General features: G+C 33.0%; 1 protein-coding gene across 1 annotated transcript in view; it reads right to left on the bottom strand.

Annotated features, from left to right (window-relative positions):
* LOC143061858 (uncharacterized) overlaps positions 1-17,630 on the bottom strand; it is a 74,177-nt gene extending 56,547 nt beyond the window's left edge. Inside the window, exons 1-3 of the mRNA XM_076233781.1 lie at positions 17,434-17,630; positions 16,670-16,842; positions 2,852-2,963 (exon numbers count right to left, since the gene is read on the bottom strand). Of these exons, the coding sequence (XP_076089896.1) occupies positions 2,852-2,963; positions 16,670-16,842; positions 17,434-17,481 (333 nt within the window). The 5' untranslated portion in view covers positions 17,482-17,630. The remainder of the gene's footprint in view (positions 1-2,851; positions 2,964-16,669; positions 16,843-17,433) is intronic.
* Positions 17,631-18,604: the final 974 nt, after the last annotated feature.

Below are 18,604 nucleotides of genomic sequence, written 5' to 3'. Positions count from 1 at the left end.
GTTTTTTTTTTATGTTATACTGTCACACCACTGTCCCAAGTTAGGGGGAGAGTTTGTGACTTCATACTAGTTTAACCTTCCCACATTTTGTATGTGCCTGTCCCAAGTCAGGAGCCTGTAATTCAGTGTTTGATGTTTTTTGATGTGTTACATAATTGTTTTTTTCATTCATTTAAGAATTGAATGCTTCTTTTGTAAATTTATTGGGGTGTAAAAGCGTTGACCGAAGTACATTTTGTATGAAGCGCGGAAGCGCTTCATTCTAAAAATGTGCGCATGGTCAACGCTTTTACAACCCTATAAAGTTACAAAAAGAAGCATTCAATACTTATAATTACATTTTTTAGCTATGATCATGTAAACACGTATTTATAAATTTTTTTATTTAATTCACCTGTGCACTTTATTGTTGGACCACGTGTTATCATGAATGAAAAGTTGTATTGAGCAATGTAACTGCTTACGGAATAACACGTGATGTGCAGTTAGCCAGTCAGAATAAAGTGTTACAATGAAACATACATCTAATGTAATTATTATTTTGTATAAAAATCATGCCGCTAGTTTTCTCATTTGAATTGTTTTACAATTATAGCTGACTATGTTGTACAGGCCTTGTTCATTGTTGAAGGCCTTTCATTGACCTAAAGTTGTTTATTTCTGTGTCGTTTGGTCTCTTGTAGAAAGTTGTCTCATTGGCAATCGTACCATATCTTCTTTTTTATATCATGTATATAAACACACAACATAAAATAACCTTTCTTTAGAGTATTTTGTACAGCATTGAAATATTTGAGATTCATTCAGATGTATAGCATGCAAGAACTAACTTAATAATGTACATGTATGATAGTGTTTGTCTTAATGCTCAGAACAGCTCTTATTATATACATGGTGTTTAATTTTTCATCTAATTCACGAATGAAAACTGAAATGTACCTTCAAAATTCAGAAAATACAAGACTTGAGTCGATATTTTGAATAATTTGGCATAAAATCAAATTTTGAAATATTTTAAACTAATACCCTCAAAGAATACCCTCCTTAACTTTATGCTTTATTATTTCAAAACCATTGAAGGACCATATACAATACTAAAATATGTTTGTACTTAGAATATATTAAATTCTAAACACATGTAAAAGCTTTCATAACATGCATTAGAAAACACCTGTTATAAAACTTTATTAGATTCGTAACTGGTTCTTAATAATACTATAACTTTGTGTCTTATGAATAATGAAGGTTTGTTTAATGTGCCTCATGGTTATATTTTTTTGAAAATCTATAACTGACATGAGCAAGCAATTTAGACTAAAATGAACATTGAGTCATCTAAGTAAATAGGAGAATTAATACTTTGTAACGTAATTTCCTTACAGGAATTCATTTAAAACAAGAAAGAAAGCTTCACGTTGGGAAAGACAAATACACTTTTTATTGTGTTTCAAAAGTATATTTTTTCTGTAAGTAATTAGTCCTACTGTGAATGAGGGTGGAATTTTGATGACAAATACAATTGAATGAAAAAAATAAAATGAACTTTTGTCAATATAGAAACAATACAAGGATATTACCTCCTACAAAGAACCTATAAAGATAACTAAGATAATGTATTCCACTCGTGACGATCTGTTATTCTTACGTTACCAAAGAATTTATGATGTCAAACTATTAGGAATATTACATTAAACTACTGTCCAACAAAATGCAGGACTTGGATTTAAAAGGAATTGATAAGAAATCTTTCAATAAGAAAAAAATCAAAATTGATTTAGGTGTGGTTTAAATGGTTCATGCAGTGTTTACTTAAGTTTTGAAATTCTAATCTTTCTTTCTTAATAAAAGTTCAAAGAATCAATTACTGTCAGAACTTGACAAATTCTTAGGATTTTCCTGGTCCTTAGTACTTTGTGAGGAGTGTTTCTATATTTTGTCATATCATTATTATAAATGTTACAAATACCCATGATACATGATGATATCACCATATCAAAAACATTTGTCAATATTCATTTGACGTCTATTGTTAAAACTAATAGATAATTTTCAAAGTTTTAATATATATTTTTGTTTATTCAATTTTATACTGATATATCCATTCAGACTATAACTCTTTTCAACAACCAAAAATGAACACATAATTTTAAATTGTCAAGACCATTAAAGAGAGACAAATTTTGAATATATCCAAAGACTTGTAAAAAGTCTTTTTTATCCAAAAGTTTTAGGCAATAAAAACTATTTAAAGAAAAAAATACATTAATCTATTTTAAATAGTTGTGCAATTATTTTTTAGTGATAAAAGAACACACATTAAGATCATCACAGGAAGAACTGTCAAGAACATCGTGTTTATTTTTCCTAAAAAATCCTGTTGTAGGTTAATATAGATATAGAAGATCTGCTTTGAGTGCCAATAAGACAACTCTCCATCCAAGTCAAGATTTGTTACAGTAAACCATTATAGATCAAAGTCTTCAGCTACATGTATACATGTGTGGACCGTAAAGTTGGGGTCAAAACTCTGGTTTCGCATTAAAATTAGAAATTCATTAAAAACTACCTTGACCAAAAAACTGTAACCAAAAACTTAAACCTGAAGTGGGACAGATAGACAGACGGACAAACAAATGCATGCACCGGTCGTATAAAAACCTAATGCCCCTTGGTGGGGCACAAATAATTGATGTCATGAAACATCATTTGCAATGTGATCTTGTAATGTCCACTGTATTGTAAAAGGCATGCATGTAAAGATGTTTCATATTTTCAAATTGTGCAGATGTGCAAAATCATTTGCAGTCTTCAGACAACTTAACTTTTTTAAAGAATATTAAAAACGTCCTACCTTCCAAGTGTCAAACACAAACTGAACATTTTGTTGATTCTGGTCAAACTTGACAACATTTTTATCTGAAGTTGTAACTTCAGTAGACTGTAAACAATTACTGGTATTTGAACTGAAATATAAAAAAATAATACAATATGTACATCATAAATAAAAAGCTATTATATACATTTTGTAAATGCAGACTCCCAATTTTTCTGGGCATAGTTTAGAACTATAATACATGTATATCAAACTTATCTCATTGCAATATTGAATGGGTAAGAGTGCTATCGTCACCTGGTCAATTTGACACTTCTAGAAGAAAGATGTGGTTTGTTTGCAAATGGGACAACTCTTGACAAGAGACCAAATGACACAGAAACTAACAACTAAAGGTCATTGTACAGTCTTCAGCAAATTCCATAAGACATATAAGTCAACTATATGAAAGACCCCAAAATGACAAATGTAAAACAGTTCAAACAAGAAAACTAATGGCCTAATTAAAAGTCTGCACTTAGTCAAATAGGCATCCAGTCAAATCAGTATCTATCTAAAGTCATTTGAGCATTTGGTTAGTCAATTTGGCACTAAATATTGTTTAATACTTGTTCTTAAAATTGAGAATGGAAATGGGGAATGTGTCAAAGAGACAACAACCCGCCCAAATAAAAAACAACAGCAGAGGGTCACCAACAGGTCTTCAATGTAGCGAGAAATTCCCGCACCTGGAGGCGTCCTTCAGCTGGCCCCTAAACAAATATATACTAGTCCAGTGATAATGAACGCCATACTAATTTCCAAATTGTACACAAGAAACTAAAATTAAAATAATACAAGACTAACAAAGGCCAGAGGCTCCTGACTTGGGACAGGCGCAAAAATGCGGCGGGGTTAAACATGTTTGTGAGATCTCAACCCTCCCCCTATACCTCTAACCAATGTAGTAAAGTAAACGCATAACAATACGCACATTAAAATTCAGTTCAAGAGAAATCCGAGTCTGATGTCAGAAGATGTAACCAAAGAAAATAAACAAAATGACAATAATACATAAATAACAACAGACTACTAGCAGTTAACTGACATGCCAGCTCCAGACTTCAACTAAACTGACTGAGAGATTATGATTTCATCATATGAACATCAGGCACAATCCTTCCCGTTAGGGGTTTAGTATCATACTATCATAACATATATGAGAAGAACATAACCCGTGTCATGCCAACAACTGTTTTTAGAATAAATGTGTTTAGTTCCGATGCAAAGACCTTATCAGTGACTCAATATTAACGCCAAAATATGCAATCTTTAATGACTTGACAACAGTATCGTAATTATATCCCTTCTTAATAAGTCTATTCAAAGGTTTTGTAAGTTTCTGAGGTGAATACTGACACCTTTGTGCTTTATAAAGAATATTACCATAAAAAATTGGATGTGAAATACCTGAACGTATTAGAAGTCTGCATGTTGAGCTATATTTACGAATGATGTCTTTATACCGATGATAAAATTTAGTAAATGTTTTGACTAGTTTGTGATATCGAAAACCCTGGTGTAATAATTTTTCAGTAATACATAAATTTCTCTCGTTAAAATCTAAAACATTGTTACATACACGAGCGAATCGTACAAGTTGAGATATATAAACACCGTAAGATGGTGACAAGGGAACGTCACCATCTAAAAACGGATAATTAACGATAGGAAATGAAAAATCATCCCTTTTATCATAAATTTTAGTATTCAGCTTTCCATTAGTGATATAGATATCAAGATCGAGAAAAGGGCAGTGGTTATTGTTAGTATTAGCTTTATTTAAAGTAAGTTCAACAGGATAAATTTCATTAATATACATTATTGAGAGCCAAAATATCATCCAAATATCTAAAAGTATTATTAAATTTGTTTATCAGATGTTGTTTCGATGGGTCTTTGCTTATTTTTGTCATAAATTGTAACTCATAACAATACAAAAACAGGTCCGCAATAAGTGGTGCACAGTTAGTCCCCATTGGAATTCCGATAATCTGACGATATACGGAATCCCCAAAGCGAACAAAAATGTTATCTAGTAAAAATTCAAGGGCATATATAGTATCAAAGCATGTCCAATTAACATAGTTATACCTTTTGTTTATTTTAGGGGGAGAACAGGTTTTTTGTTTTCTAAATATATTTTTTTAATAAAATAGGTTGAAGTATTCTTGATATTTTATTCATTTAGTTTGATTGCGTATAATTCTTATATGACGTGCTTCTTTCGCTTTATGAATAAACCCATGCTCTAAATCCAATAAATTTTTTTCTGCACATGTATATTGACTACAGCAAAATAATGAATTTTATCAAATTAGCATGCATTTAATATATTTTATAAACTTAAAACTCTTCCAAACTCTTAAATGATGCACATGTTGTTACTAATTCATTTATTATGGCTGTAATGTGTTGCATTCCGAAATTGACATATTTGACCTAGATATGACAACCATTCATGCTGGCTGTTCCAAAACTCCTCCCTCTGAAAAATCAGTGTCAGCTGTTTGCTTCTTTACAAACAAAAAAGGGAAGTTCATGGAAGAGCCTATACAATCGCTTTACCCTTATACACATCGGACATAAAAATGACCTTAATTGTCCTAATCAGTATCGGAATAATTGATGCAAGCTATACTTTATTGGTTGTTTTAACATGGGTAGGCATTATATTCATGTTATTTTAGCCCTCACTATCGCTCAGGCAAAAATTCACGAATATAATACCTACCCATGTTAAAACAACCAATAAAGTATAGCTTGCATCAATTATTTCTTAATTTAAAAAAAAGTGGTATTCAATTTAAGAATCCATGACAAATCGCCCCACAGGCAAATCGCCCAACTTTTTAGCCAACTCGTCCCACTTTCTAAGAAATAGACCTACTCTTATTTACCAACTCGCTCAACTTATAAAATGAGAAAAAATCAAATTGAAAATAGGTTGGATAACTTGCCCCACTTAAGAAAAGAGTTAAAATCCTGCTGAAATAAAGTCTGCCAACTCGCCCCACTCATGACAAATAGATAACCCATGATGAATTTAGTAATGCCAACTCGCCCCACTTATGGAAAAATATGCTTTCCCCTTGTATACGTTCCTGCCACTTATATATAAAATCAATACCTATGAAAACCCTAGATAAACATCTTTTGCATTTCTTTTCTTTTTGTTTCTTTTTCATTTGCATTATGATACAATTAACAGATTTCTTTTCATTTGTTATGCAAATAACCAGAGACATATATATATATATAAGGGACAATGTACATGGGGCCCTAGTCCTCCACCATATTACGTACATGGGGGACATATACGTTTGCAGGAGTAATATTTAAGGGATTTAACCACAGGCACTTCTTCCAAAGGATAGAAAAAAGTGGTTGTGGGCGAGTTCGTGAAAAAGTGGGCCGATATGCCATTGGGGTGATTTGTCCTGCTTCCCATTTTAAACAATAAATAGCTTGATGTTTACACTTTTTTCTGGTAGTTTTTGATGTTATTTTTCTATACAAATCCTTGTTTTTCATTACTCATAGTAGACTGTGGTCAGTGGTAGGGCCATATTTTTCAATTCCTATTGACGAAACGTACAGCAATAGTTTTCTTGCAGAACAATTTAATTATAACAATTAACATGGATGTCAAAATAACTACATTTGGTGCCAAATTTGCCAGGTGCTCAATTGACTATATAGAATTCGAGTTTATGAGCTTCCGTTCTTGCTTGGAAGTTGCGATGTTTTTAATTCTTGATTTTGATCACAACATGTATTTATCAACCTCGTCTATGGTCCTGGATGAATAAATGATACGTTATTTATAATTCATTCTTTACGCATTTTATAATGACAACAAATATCAGCTGCTACGATTTTTTCTTTTTTTATGATGACATTTGGCGGGAAATGTTTGTCTAAATAAAACGATGCTGGAACAAATATGAAATGTTTACGAAAACTACGCTAATTTGTATTTTTAAAGTATTCATCACGTAGATTTACGTACAATTGTCTGCAAATATTCTGACAGTATACATCTAGTATTTTTTAAAGAATTTATTCGGTTGAAATATAGAACATAACATAATATGGATGTTAAAATATATAGCAGCAAATTTCGGGGGAAACGCTGAATAATATTGGGTAAGTTTTTATCAATAGTTGATCGATAGTTGACAGGTCGAGGTGATGAATGGACGTTGTATAGCAGCACGAAGTTTTTGCACAGATCACAGATCCAAATACGGAGAGTTTATAAGTCTTTATTTGCACTTGTTTCCTCACATTTAAATCTTATAGGTCACTATACCTTGTTTAGATAATTATTTCAGGCATTTTTGTATATTGCACGGTGTTTTTGAACTAATATAATTTGCTGGCCTTGCTGGACGGCCATCAAAATTTTCAGCGCCATTTTTGAATTCTGAATTTTGAGAAATAAATTTTATTTTTTCATACAGTAAGTCAAAGTTTTTCCGTGACTTATAAATAAATAGATTAAATAAATTCATACTTTTGTACAATCATCTTGATTATTTAAATAAACTTTTCCATTCCATATTCGACAACTTTGACCCCTCCTCCTTTTATTTTCTAAATAAATTGTTCATACTTTTGGATAATCATTTCGATTATTTAAATAAATTTTTGCTTTCCATTTTCTACCTTAAATTTCGCCAATAAAGTCTTTTGTTTAAGACCCCTCCCCCTTTTATCTTTAAATTTTTTGTACTGCATAGATAAATACTTAAAATAGTTAAAATTAAATTTTTTCTTAAACACACTGTACTTGTGTTTCAACTAATATCCTGTTTTGAGCTGATAGAAAACCTAGTATTCTGTTCCTCAAAAGTTTGATACATGTCTGAGAATAAAATTATAAAGTCAAGCAGATACTTCAGAGTAAATAAGAGAGATATTCAGGATAAAACAGCCCAAAGCCAACCCATTATTATATCGGATAGTAAAGGAAACTACATAAAAAGAGCTATAACAACTGAAGATTTCCTAAACATCAAATTCATCACAAAAAAAGGACAAAAAGTACAGCAAGCTATTGATTGGGCTGAAAAAGAATTACCATCAATCTGCCATCAACACAAAAACATCACTTTTTATATTTGGCTAGGAACTTGTAATTTAACCGAACTTAACAGAACTACCAGATACATCTCTCTTGTGAACCAAAACGATTCAAACGTCAGATATCTAAGAAGAAAATTCATCGAACTTAAGGAACTCATCACCAAAATAAAACCAAATTCAAAAATCATCTTCTTAGAAATTCCGCCATACTCTATTCAGCGTTGGAACAGATCTCAAGGCCACAAAAACCCGGACATTTTCAGTGACGACGACCAAACACTTCAAAACCAGTTATATCTCTTAAATACCTTCATCCAAGAAATAAATCAATCTACAGAAAAATCACCTAAATTTGATCTTGACATTCGAAAAACATCTAAAAGAAAAGGCGGTACTGACGAATACTACAACTTTAATCTATACAGAACTGACGGCGTACATCCAAATTCATTACTAGCAAAGCTCTGGATGAGAAGAATAGCAACCAAAATTCTCCATCAATGTTATAGATAGAGTAGAATAGAACACTATACATATATAAACTTCATATCAAACCATATTTATCCATTCCATATACAATAACATTCATATATAGAAATATAAGCAGCTTTTATATAACACCAGTCTATATTGTATAACCTGCAAATATAGAGATATATATCTACATACTCATTAAACCCGGATATCGGAAGATATAAAAGTTAACTGGAAAATTCTAATCTAAGCTAGCTTTCAGTGGGGACGCCCCGCTGATTGCACATTAACTTACATAGAACTTCTTTGTTAAAAGAAAACAACAATATATATAAAGTGAAAAATGAGTATCCAGACTAGAACATCAGCAAGAACCAAGAGCAAGCCTCAGCCCTATACACCAGCTAAATATGAAAACTTTAGTATCAATAAAACCAGGGCCCTGGACAAAAAACTAGAAGCATGTAATAGAGCAATGGACATAAAAATTGAGCAGAAACATCAAAACTACATCCTAGAGCTATCAGCAGCTGCTTATGAAGTCTTAAAGGGGGAAATAGACATATACTTCGAACAACACTCTACATACAAGCTCTTGCCCAAACACCAGCATGATAATCAAGGGCTATGCATCAGAACTTCACATTCGGTCAGAAATAGAAGTAATAACAGACAACTCTATCGCATCAATCTATTCCATACTACATCAAAGGTAGAGGTTAATGGCCAAGGTATGGAACTCTTCTTGACACACATTGAAGATATAAAAGAAAGAATGAAATCAAGAGGGAACTATAAGATTTACAACAAACAGATAGAGGAACAGATAAACATAATCAAGAGAAATGAAGTTGATATAGAAATAAGAGGAACAGTGAATGAATCATTCACAACAAATAATCAACCTAAAATCAACCACATAAATAGAATACAAGTATCCAAAGGGACAGAATGCATACAAAATACAGACACAGAATTATTAAGTAACTGGAATAGAGCCATTGAATGGTCAGAAGATGAAACAACACCCAGTCAGGACACAAGTACAGTCAACATGTCTACTATACATAACTACTGTGCCATATGCAATCAGACAGCACAACCAGAAACATCCATAGATTGTATTGCATGCAGTCAACTGTTTCACTATGCATGTGAAAACATTGATCCTGCAAGAATAAGCCAAACTGAAGAAGAACAATATTCATGTAGGAGTTGCTCTATCATGGACATGGACGTGGTAAATATATCAACAAGAAGCAATAACTCAATTATAGATACAGAAGAAACAATACCAAAGTTACTTCTAGATGAACAAAGCGTGACAGAGGACTATAGCGAAATAGGCCATATAGTTAAAAATATGCCAGAATATACATCTAAAAACAGTCCAACTAGAACGCAGATCACGAAGGAAGAAACAAGAAATTCTAACACAGAAGTACCAGACATGGTAGAAATGAACAAAACGGCTTCATACAAACAGCAAAACCAAATGGTTCAGCACAGCAGGAATGAACAAATAGAAAATGTAGATGAGACAAAAAACATCAAGGCAAAACCGAAAAGGCAATATAAGTGCAAAAATGTAAATGAAACTACCCAACAGCTTGAAGATCAATTAGCACAATGCAGAGCAAGACTAGTCATAATGGAAGATACCAATAGAGACTATAGAAACACAATCAATCTACTTAGGATGCAATCAGAAGAAAGCACTATTGACAAAAGTAACTTAAATACCTACCAGCCAAAGTGTGACTGTAGCAACAACTTGCAGGAACAGACTATAAACAAAGTCGATATGATGCTGAACAACTTCAGGTTAGAAATGGAAAATAGAGACCTAAGAATAAAACATCAAATGGAGATGAACGAATTAAGAAACAAACTGCAAATAATGGAATTACAGAAAGAAGTAGGAATGTGGCAAAGAACAGGAAGTCATGAATATTATCCTTATAATCAGAATATTGACAATACTAGGAACTCAAACCAACATCAAATGAGTGATCAGCACTCTGGTGCACAGCTTATAAATCAGCAATCCAGGATTCCTAACCAAGCCAATCCACTATTCATGACACCTATGGCACCTCCACACTATAGCCAAATACCAACAGAGCAGAGCAGAATAAATCCTGGCCATATTCAAGCGCCAATGTACTATAATAACAGAATACAGGCTATACCTGTAAATAGCCAAAGTAGCCACCATTATCCTGGCTATAGAAGTATACATGTACCAACTGGCAGTATCAACACTAACATGATACAAAATGCACATTTATACAGACAGCAATATAGGATGACTCCACAACCTATACCACAAAATATAGATCAACACCAAGGATATAGTCAGCAACAGACAAACAGAAAGGAACAAAGTCAAAGAAACATCAATAAAAGAGTTTATGACCAAAGAACAAGCATGCCAGTAATAGCTAAACAAAGTCATGCAGAAGAACTTGAAAGACAAAATCAATTGCAACAACTAACAAACCAGGATGATAATACTAACCAAATAGACAAAGAACCAACAAAAGAAGCTAGAATGACCATCAATCTGACAAATTCAGCTGCCGCCAAAAATAATGAAGCCAAAGCACATACAGAAGTAAGCCATCAAGTAGATGTCATGCCCAGAACTGGTCTTATAACAACGGCTTCTAGTGGGGACGCCCCGCTGGAAGCGGACTGCCATCAGAAGTTCCCCTCTCAAAGGGGGGCCAATGTTGGTGGTCCTAAGCATCTAAAGGGACTAGTTCAGGCGGACAATCTAGAAGCAAAAGAAGATGGGAATAGAAAGAAACCAAACCATTTTTTAGGCAGTGGCCGATCAAACAAGATAAAAGGGAGGATATCATTATAGGTACACTCAATGTACAAAATGTGAAATCAAATGCCCTCTATATCAAAAACTTGTTAAGGGATGTACATGTGCTATGCATTCAAGAACACTGGCTTTTCAATGCGGAAAAGAAAATCATAGCTGAAATTTCTGAAAATAGCGGATACATAGCTAAAAGTGTTGATGATAATGATGATCCTGATTTCAACATATCAATGAAAAGGGGATATGGTGGAGTAGCCATAATCTGGAAAAAAGAAATTAATGAAAATATAAAGGAACTGATAGACGGTGGAAATAGAATACAAGCCATACATATTCAACAAGGAGACAAACCAATATGTCTTATAAATGTATATATGCCATCAGATAGCAAAAATGCAGACATCGAATACAAAGACACATTGGCTCAAATTGATGAAATGATAGAGAAATATAAAGACACACACGAAATTATAGTATGTGGAGACATGAACGGGTCCCTGGATAGAAGCTCGACACCTCATGATAAAATCCTAAAGACTTTCTGCAAGGAAAAATGTATAGGAAATACTGAGAAATGCCCAGTAAAAGAGACATTTTATCACCAGAATGGTATGTCGAAAGGACAAATTGATTACTTCCTCTTCAAAAGTAACTCAGAAATTATTAACAAAATCAGACAAATTGATGTCCTTGATAATGACCCAGAGAATACCTCGGACCATGTACCTGTTATCTTGACACTGAACAGCCAACTGAAAAAAGTCAGGGAAAAAGCAACAACTATCATAGCAAAACCTAAATGGACTGACTGCGACCATCAAATTTATAAGGAAGTCATCAATAAAGAACTACCAAAACTCATGCAAAAATCAAAAGGAATTATTGAGAAAGATATAAAAAATCTAGAAAAACTGCTACATAAAGCCGGAGAAGCAGCAATCCCAAAGTATAGAAGAAAAATCAAAATCAAATCAAAGGGAAAGGCGATATGGAATGAACAAATAGATAAGGCATCAAAGCAATCAAAAAATGCATTTAAAGTTTGGAGGCAACATGGAGCACCTCAAGAAAGAAGTAATGAGCTCAAAATCAAAATGACAGCTGCAAAGAGAATACTTCGAAAAGCACAAAGACAAGCTTATGCCTCGCAGAGAGAATCAACAGCGGGAAAAATTATGAAAGCTTCAAACTCAGATACAAAACTTTTTTACAAGCTTATCAACATGCAAAGAAAAACACCACTTATTAATACCAAGATACTGAAACTAAACGAAAAGACTGCAGAAGATGGACCAAGCATAATGAACATCTGGCAAGAACATTTCCAACAACTAGCTACTCCAACAATAGAGGAAAATTTTGACACTGAAAAACTAGAGCTAGTAGAGATACAAAACAATATAATAGAATCCATAGAAAGGGAAAAAGGTCAAGGCATAGATCTTGTTAATGTAAAGGAAGTAAATAAAGCTATAGAAAAACTTAAAGCAGGAAAAGCACCCGATGAAGATGGAATTTCGGCAGAACACTACAAACATGGGATGGAAGAGTTAACTCCCTTTATAGTACATTTGCTAAATTTAATCTTAACCTATTTGGATGTACCAATCTTCCTAAAGACAGGGATTCTAACACCAATCTTAAAGAAAGAAAAAGACAAAACATTACCATCTAGCTATAGAGGAATAACTGTAACTAAAACCTTTGCAAAAATATTACAAAGTATATTGAAGGATAGAGTTGACTCTGTATTTAACAACATACAAAACTCCCTGCAAAGAGGCTTTACAGAAGGAGTATCATCACTATGTGCAGCATTCCTCACATCAGAAGCAATCGAAGAAAGTAAGAAATTAAAGATACTGCTGATCTTAGTAACTCTTGACGCAGAAAAGGCATTTGACAAGCTAAACCATGAAATACTATTCAACAAACTGTACCATTATGGAATAAAAGGAAAACTTTGGATATTACTGAGAAACTTGTATAAAGGAATGAGCATCAAGGTTAAATGGGAAGGGCAATGTACAGAAGATGTCATGGTTCTACAAGGAATTCAACAAGGTGCAAAACTATCTACAACGCTATATAAATGCTACAACAACGTCATACTTGATAGCATATTAAAAAGTGGACTTGGAGCATGTATTGGTGATATACAAGTCCCTGCACCAACATGTGCCGATGACATTGCTGTCCTGGCAAATAGTACTGCAGATGCACAAGGAATATTAGACATCGTACAACACCATACGAGCAGAGATCTAGTCAAAATCAATCCAACTAAATCTGAAGCGGTTCTATACAATGCAAAAGGCTCAAACATATCAACGTTGAAATTTGAAGACAATGACATCAATATAACCAATGAAACCAAACATCTAGGTATCAAAAGAAACGAGCAAAACCGTGCAAATATCTCAGAAAGAATAAGAACCGGAAGGGCAACAATATACAGCCTTCTTGGAGCTGGGTTACATGTCAGAAGGGGATTCTCACCCATGGTTGCATACAAGCTATGGAGAACATATGCAGTACCAAGAAGCATATACGGACTTGAGGTGATGAACTTACTTGCAAAAGAAAAGGATATGCTAGAACTGGCAGAGAGAAAAATCCTCCGACAAATTCAAGGACTTCCAAATAATACAGCAAATATGGCTGTATATACCCTGGTAGGAGCAGAACCTATTGCCATCACATTAGACAAAAATGTACTTACCTTCTTCATGAATATTGTTCGAAATCCAGGAACCATAGAATGTGAAATTCTGCGCCGACAAATAGTATTCTCAGACCAAAGAGGAAAAGACTTTATCAACAGAGTAGAAAAAACTCTATCAAAATACAATTTGAAATCCAGTAGCTACTACATAGAAAATCCACTGAATAAAATGGAATGGAAAAGACTAGTAGGAATAAAGATCAAGGAATACTGGAAAAATGAATGTCATAATGAAAAAATGGAAAAAACATCACTTAAATACATAGAGATACAGAACAATCCATTAAATGAAGCTCACAATATATGGAAAAGTGTAAAAAACAATAGTAAAGATGTAAAGGCAGGAGAAATAAAAGCAAGAATAAGTACTCAAACGTACATATTCCAAGCCAAAAGAGCTAAGTTCGATCCAAAAGTTAACCCTTTGTGTACAATTTGCGAACAGGAAAATGAAGATCTAGAACATTTTATTCTACACTGCAAAGAACTAGAGCAAATAAGATCTAAATACTGCTCAAAAATCGAACAGACAATGGATGAAATTGATACGTCAACATACAAGAAGATCAAACAACAAGGGAATTTACTGCAGCTCATAATAGACTGTACTAGCAAGGACATAAACTGTTACCCAACTGTGTATGAAAACATTGAAACTCTGGCTAGAAATATGTGTTATGAGATGCACTTGCTGCGCACAAAAAGGATAAAAAACCTGATCACAAGTACAGTATAAGTAAACTTCTTAAAATTGTTACTTACAAATAGTATACCATCCAACTATTTTACGGCTTATAAGTTTTTAAAAATAAATCTTCCCTTTAAAATTGTAAGATATCAGTTATAATTTAAAAAGAGTAATGACAAGATCTCCATATAGAAATGAAACTGTAAAGAAAATTTTTGTATATATTATACCTTAATTTTATGTCCAAACCCCAACAACTTTACATAAGTCTTACAGGAAATTTTCATTATTATTCCTGATATATGTATAGCACCCTCAGCTATGATTATAAGTAATTTTAAACTTTTGACCATTTTAATTCTTGTAAATACATGTATATGCAGTTGTTTTTTTAACATTTTCCTACACCCTAGCACATATAAATCATTATATATTTTTTAAAAACTTTATGATGACAATCCTATGAATTAATTATGATATCTATTATTTAGTGATCATTATAACCAAATTCAGTCATCTGTATATAATAAATTGTTTCCCTATGGTTTAAGGTGTAAATAGTTGCTCAAACTATACCCTTTGGGTAGTGCTCCACATTTAATGGAGGAATATACAAGAAACTGAACTGAACTGAACTATCATCAGAAAATAAAACACTTCACCAAAAATATGAGGCAGTATTGTAATGTATAATCTAACAAAATGTGTCAGTTTTGCACACTCTGTTGCTTGATATAAACTTCTTCGTGACCCTTACTTCTTGTTATATTTTTGAAAACAGCATGATAGAAACGTCATTTTTGCAAATCGTTAACAATTTCTATCGTTTATAACTGGCTTAGGCATATCCCTTCGTTTACCTTAAAGGTATCACAGACGACCAAAGTAATGTTTATAAGAAATAAATTCTTTTGAATACAGAATAACGAATTTTCTCAGTTACTGAGAGCGAGTCGTCAGAGTTATCTCGGGCAAATAATCAGGTCTTCTTATTTTTTACTTTTAAATCGGCCACTGGCATTAATTTTAAGATAGAAACCACAAACGTCGTTAAAAGTTACAGAAATAAAATTGAGAATGGAAATGGGGAATACTTCGAAGAGACAACAACCCGACCATAGATTAGACAACAGCAGAAGGTCACAATAGGTCTTCAATGCAGCGAGAAACTCCCGCACCCGGAGGCGTCATTCAGCTGGCCCCTTAACACATATCTATACTAGTTCAGTGATAATGGACGTCATACTAAACTCCGAATTATACACAAGAAACTAAGACTACTAGACAAAGGCCAGAGGCTCCTGACTTGGGACAGGCACAAAAATGCGGCTGGGTTAAACATATTTTTTGAGATCTCAACCCTCCCCCTATACCTCTAGCCAATGTAGAAAAGTAAAAGCATAACAATACGCACAGTAAAATTCAGTTCAATAGAAGTCCGAGTCCGATGTCAGAAGAGGTAACAAAGGAAAATAAACAAAATGACAATAATACATAAATAACAACAGACTCATATGACTAGCAGTTACTGACATGCCAGCTCCACAGAAAAGCACGATGTGTTGTTGAATTTATAGCAATAAACTGAGACTACTATAAGTTATTTTATAATAGTTTCAGACGTAAAGATCTATCTTCATACAGTATGATAATAGAACTACTTGAAGTTACACCTCACATAACTTGGTAATCGTCTCGTCACTCAGAAAAAGAACGGTTATTGTTGTGGTCAGAGACAAATAAGATAATTGCGGTCACGTATTCAGTTTGTTTTAACTTTATTTACTTATTTTTAGATCAATGCATATTTTCCTCAATTGTGACTACTTTCCATCAGAAAAACTGGAAAAAAAGGAGATAGTTATTGCTGGACATTCATGCTTGACATTGCAAGCTCCTCTTCACAACAGATAAAACCCGCCGCTTTTTTCAAAACACTTTTGATTGCTATGTTGTTGTTTCTTGTTTTAAAAAAATACTTACTTAGATATATTGTCTAATAAACATATCCTAAACCAATGATCACATGTTCCTATAGTACAACCAGGAGTATTTACAGGTGAATCACAACAGTCTCCTTTAGCATCAGTTCCTGTAGGATTAGTATATTCTAATAACTTCAAACTTATTTTTCCTTTACAGTATGTGTCTTTTATCTGCATTCAAAAAAGAAGAAAGCATGATTAAACAAGGGATTTAAAATGGAGAGAAAAGCTTCACAATGAAAAGGGAGAATCAAATAATTTTAAGATATATGGTTTCGACAAAATCAAAAGCGCTGTTAATGTTGTTGTATTTTTTTTTTTTTTTTCATTTCAAAGGCAAGGCTCCTCACGATTCACTAATCGAGCAAAAGTTAAGAAAACACTACAAGTTGAAGAAGACTCGTAGAATCGGGGGCGCTCGCAAGATGTTGACCACAGTACATCTGTGCACACCCAATTCAGGAGGACGAATGAAATCTAACCAATACATTTATCATGTATATACCAGATCATGTTGCTAGATTGTTTACTAATTCTTCGGTCGTTTGTATGCTCTTTTTTTTCTTATTTCTTTTTTATTTTCTCTTATATTTTGGCTATTTTTTCACGTAAAAGGTCTCTCATCTGGTAATTGTGCGATACCATTGCCGAATAAATTAAATGAAAAAAGAAGATATGGTATGATTGCCAATGAGATAACTCTCCACAAGAGAATGGTTTATAAGTGTTTCTTTCTATCCAAAATATGATAAAATAAAATACCTGAACGTATAATAGCAATAACCATATCCCAAATTTTAACGAAATCATTTTAGTAATTATCCAAAACTACAAATATCACCAAACATTGAATCTAACAAATATCCAGCACCAGAATTGTCCAAAGTCTACTGATATGAACCTGGCTAATACTAATGATTATTTCCTTTTGTATTAAGATATCAATAATGGAAATTGTTTCTACCTGACATCAGTGGTATGCTGATAAGGAGAAGAAAGGCGTGTAGGGCAGGGATGTCGGGGGCGGAACTACAGGGGTCATTAAATTTTTAATTTATTTCTGTCAGTTTGTTTGCTTTTTATTAAACGCCCTGACAGAATGTATTATTCACTGGACTTTGTATTCTGCTTTATCAATGCGTAGTATATATGGTCATTTCTTAATCTTCGTTATTGACATGAACGATTGTTCATAGTAAGAATTTGCCAATACCTTCACGAATGACATAAGTGACATATATATGTACATGCATGTTACATGTCCAATACGGCTTAAGGTAGACTGATAAAATTTTCCGTTGAGAACAATGTGAAGCAACCACACTCGGCAACTTATTTCAGGAGTGGAAGGTTATGAATATATATACATTTCCACATTATTACTATTTTTGTTAGTATACTGTTTGTTATTTTTTCTTTATTTGTAAGGGTTTTTAAAATTTATATTGCAACCTTTTTTTTGATTATAATAATAACTTATATTTCATTGTGTTCTCGTTGATGTTGATTTTTTTTTTAATTATACTTACTTCTTAGTCCTTGTTTTTCGTTGTTGACTTTTTAGTGTTTTCTTTTGTTTTTGTTTTGTTTTTTTTTCTGTGGTTTGTTTATTTTCTGCTTAGGTGTCCTTTTGCTTTTGAATATTTTTTGAAATATTTTGTTGCTTGAAGATGCAAAGTCGCCGTTTTCAACTACCATGTTACGACGACGAAAGGTTATTATTACACGAAAATATTGACATAACGATGTTGTTGTACAGGCTTACAATTATTGAATTAAAAGTGGTGCAGAATACATAAATAAATCATTTTATGACCAAAATAAATTATATGTATAAAAAAACATATCACGTTTCATTTATCTTCAAGTAGCGCCTTTAACAGTTGGAGCTAATCATAAGAATGCTTCAAAGACACCTACGCATGCTAGAAAT

Source organism: Mytilus galloprovincialis, chromosome 1 (assembly GCF_965363235.1).
Source record: "Mytilus galloprovincialis chromosome 1, xbMytGall1.hap1.1, whole genome shotgun sequence".
Classification (NCBI taxonomy): Eukaryota; Metazoa; Mollusca; class Bivalvia; order Mytilida; family Mytilidae; genus Mytilus; species Mytilus galloprovincialis.
This window is presented reverse-complemented; position numbering and strand designations above follow the sequence as displayed.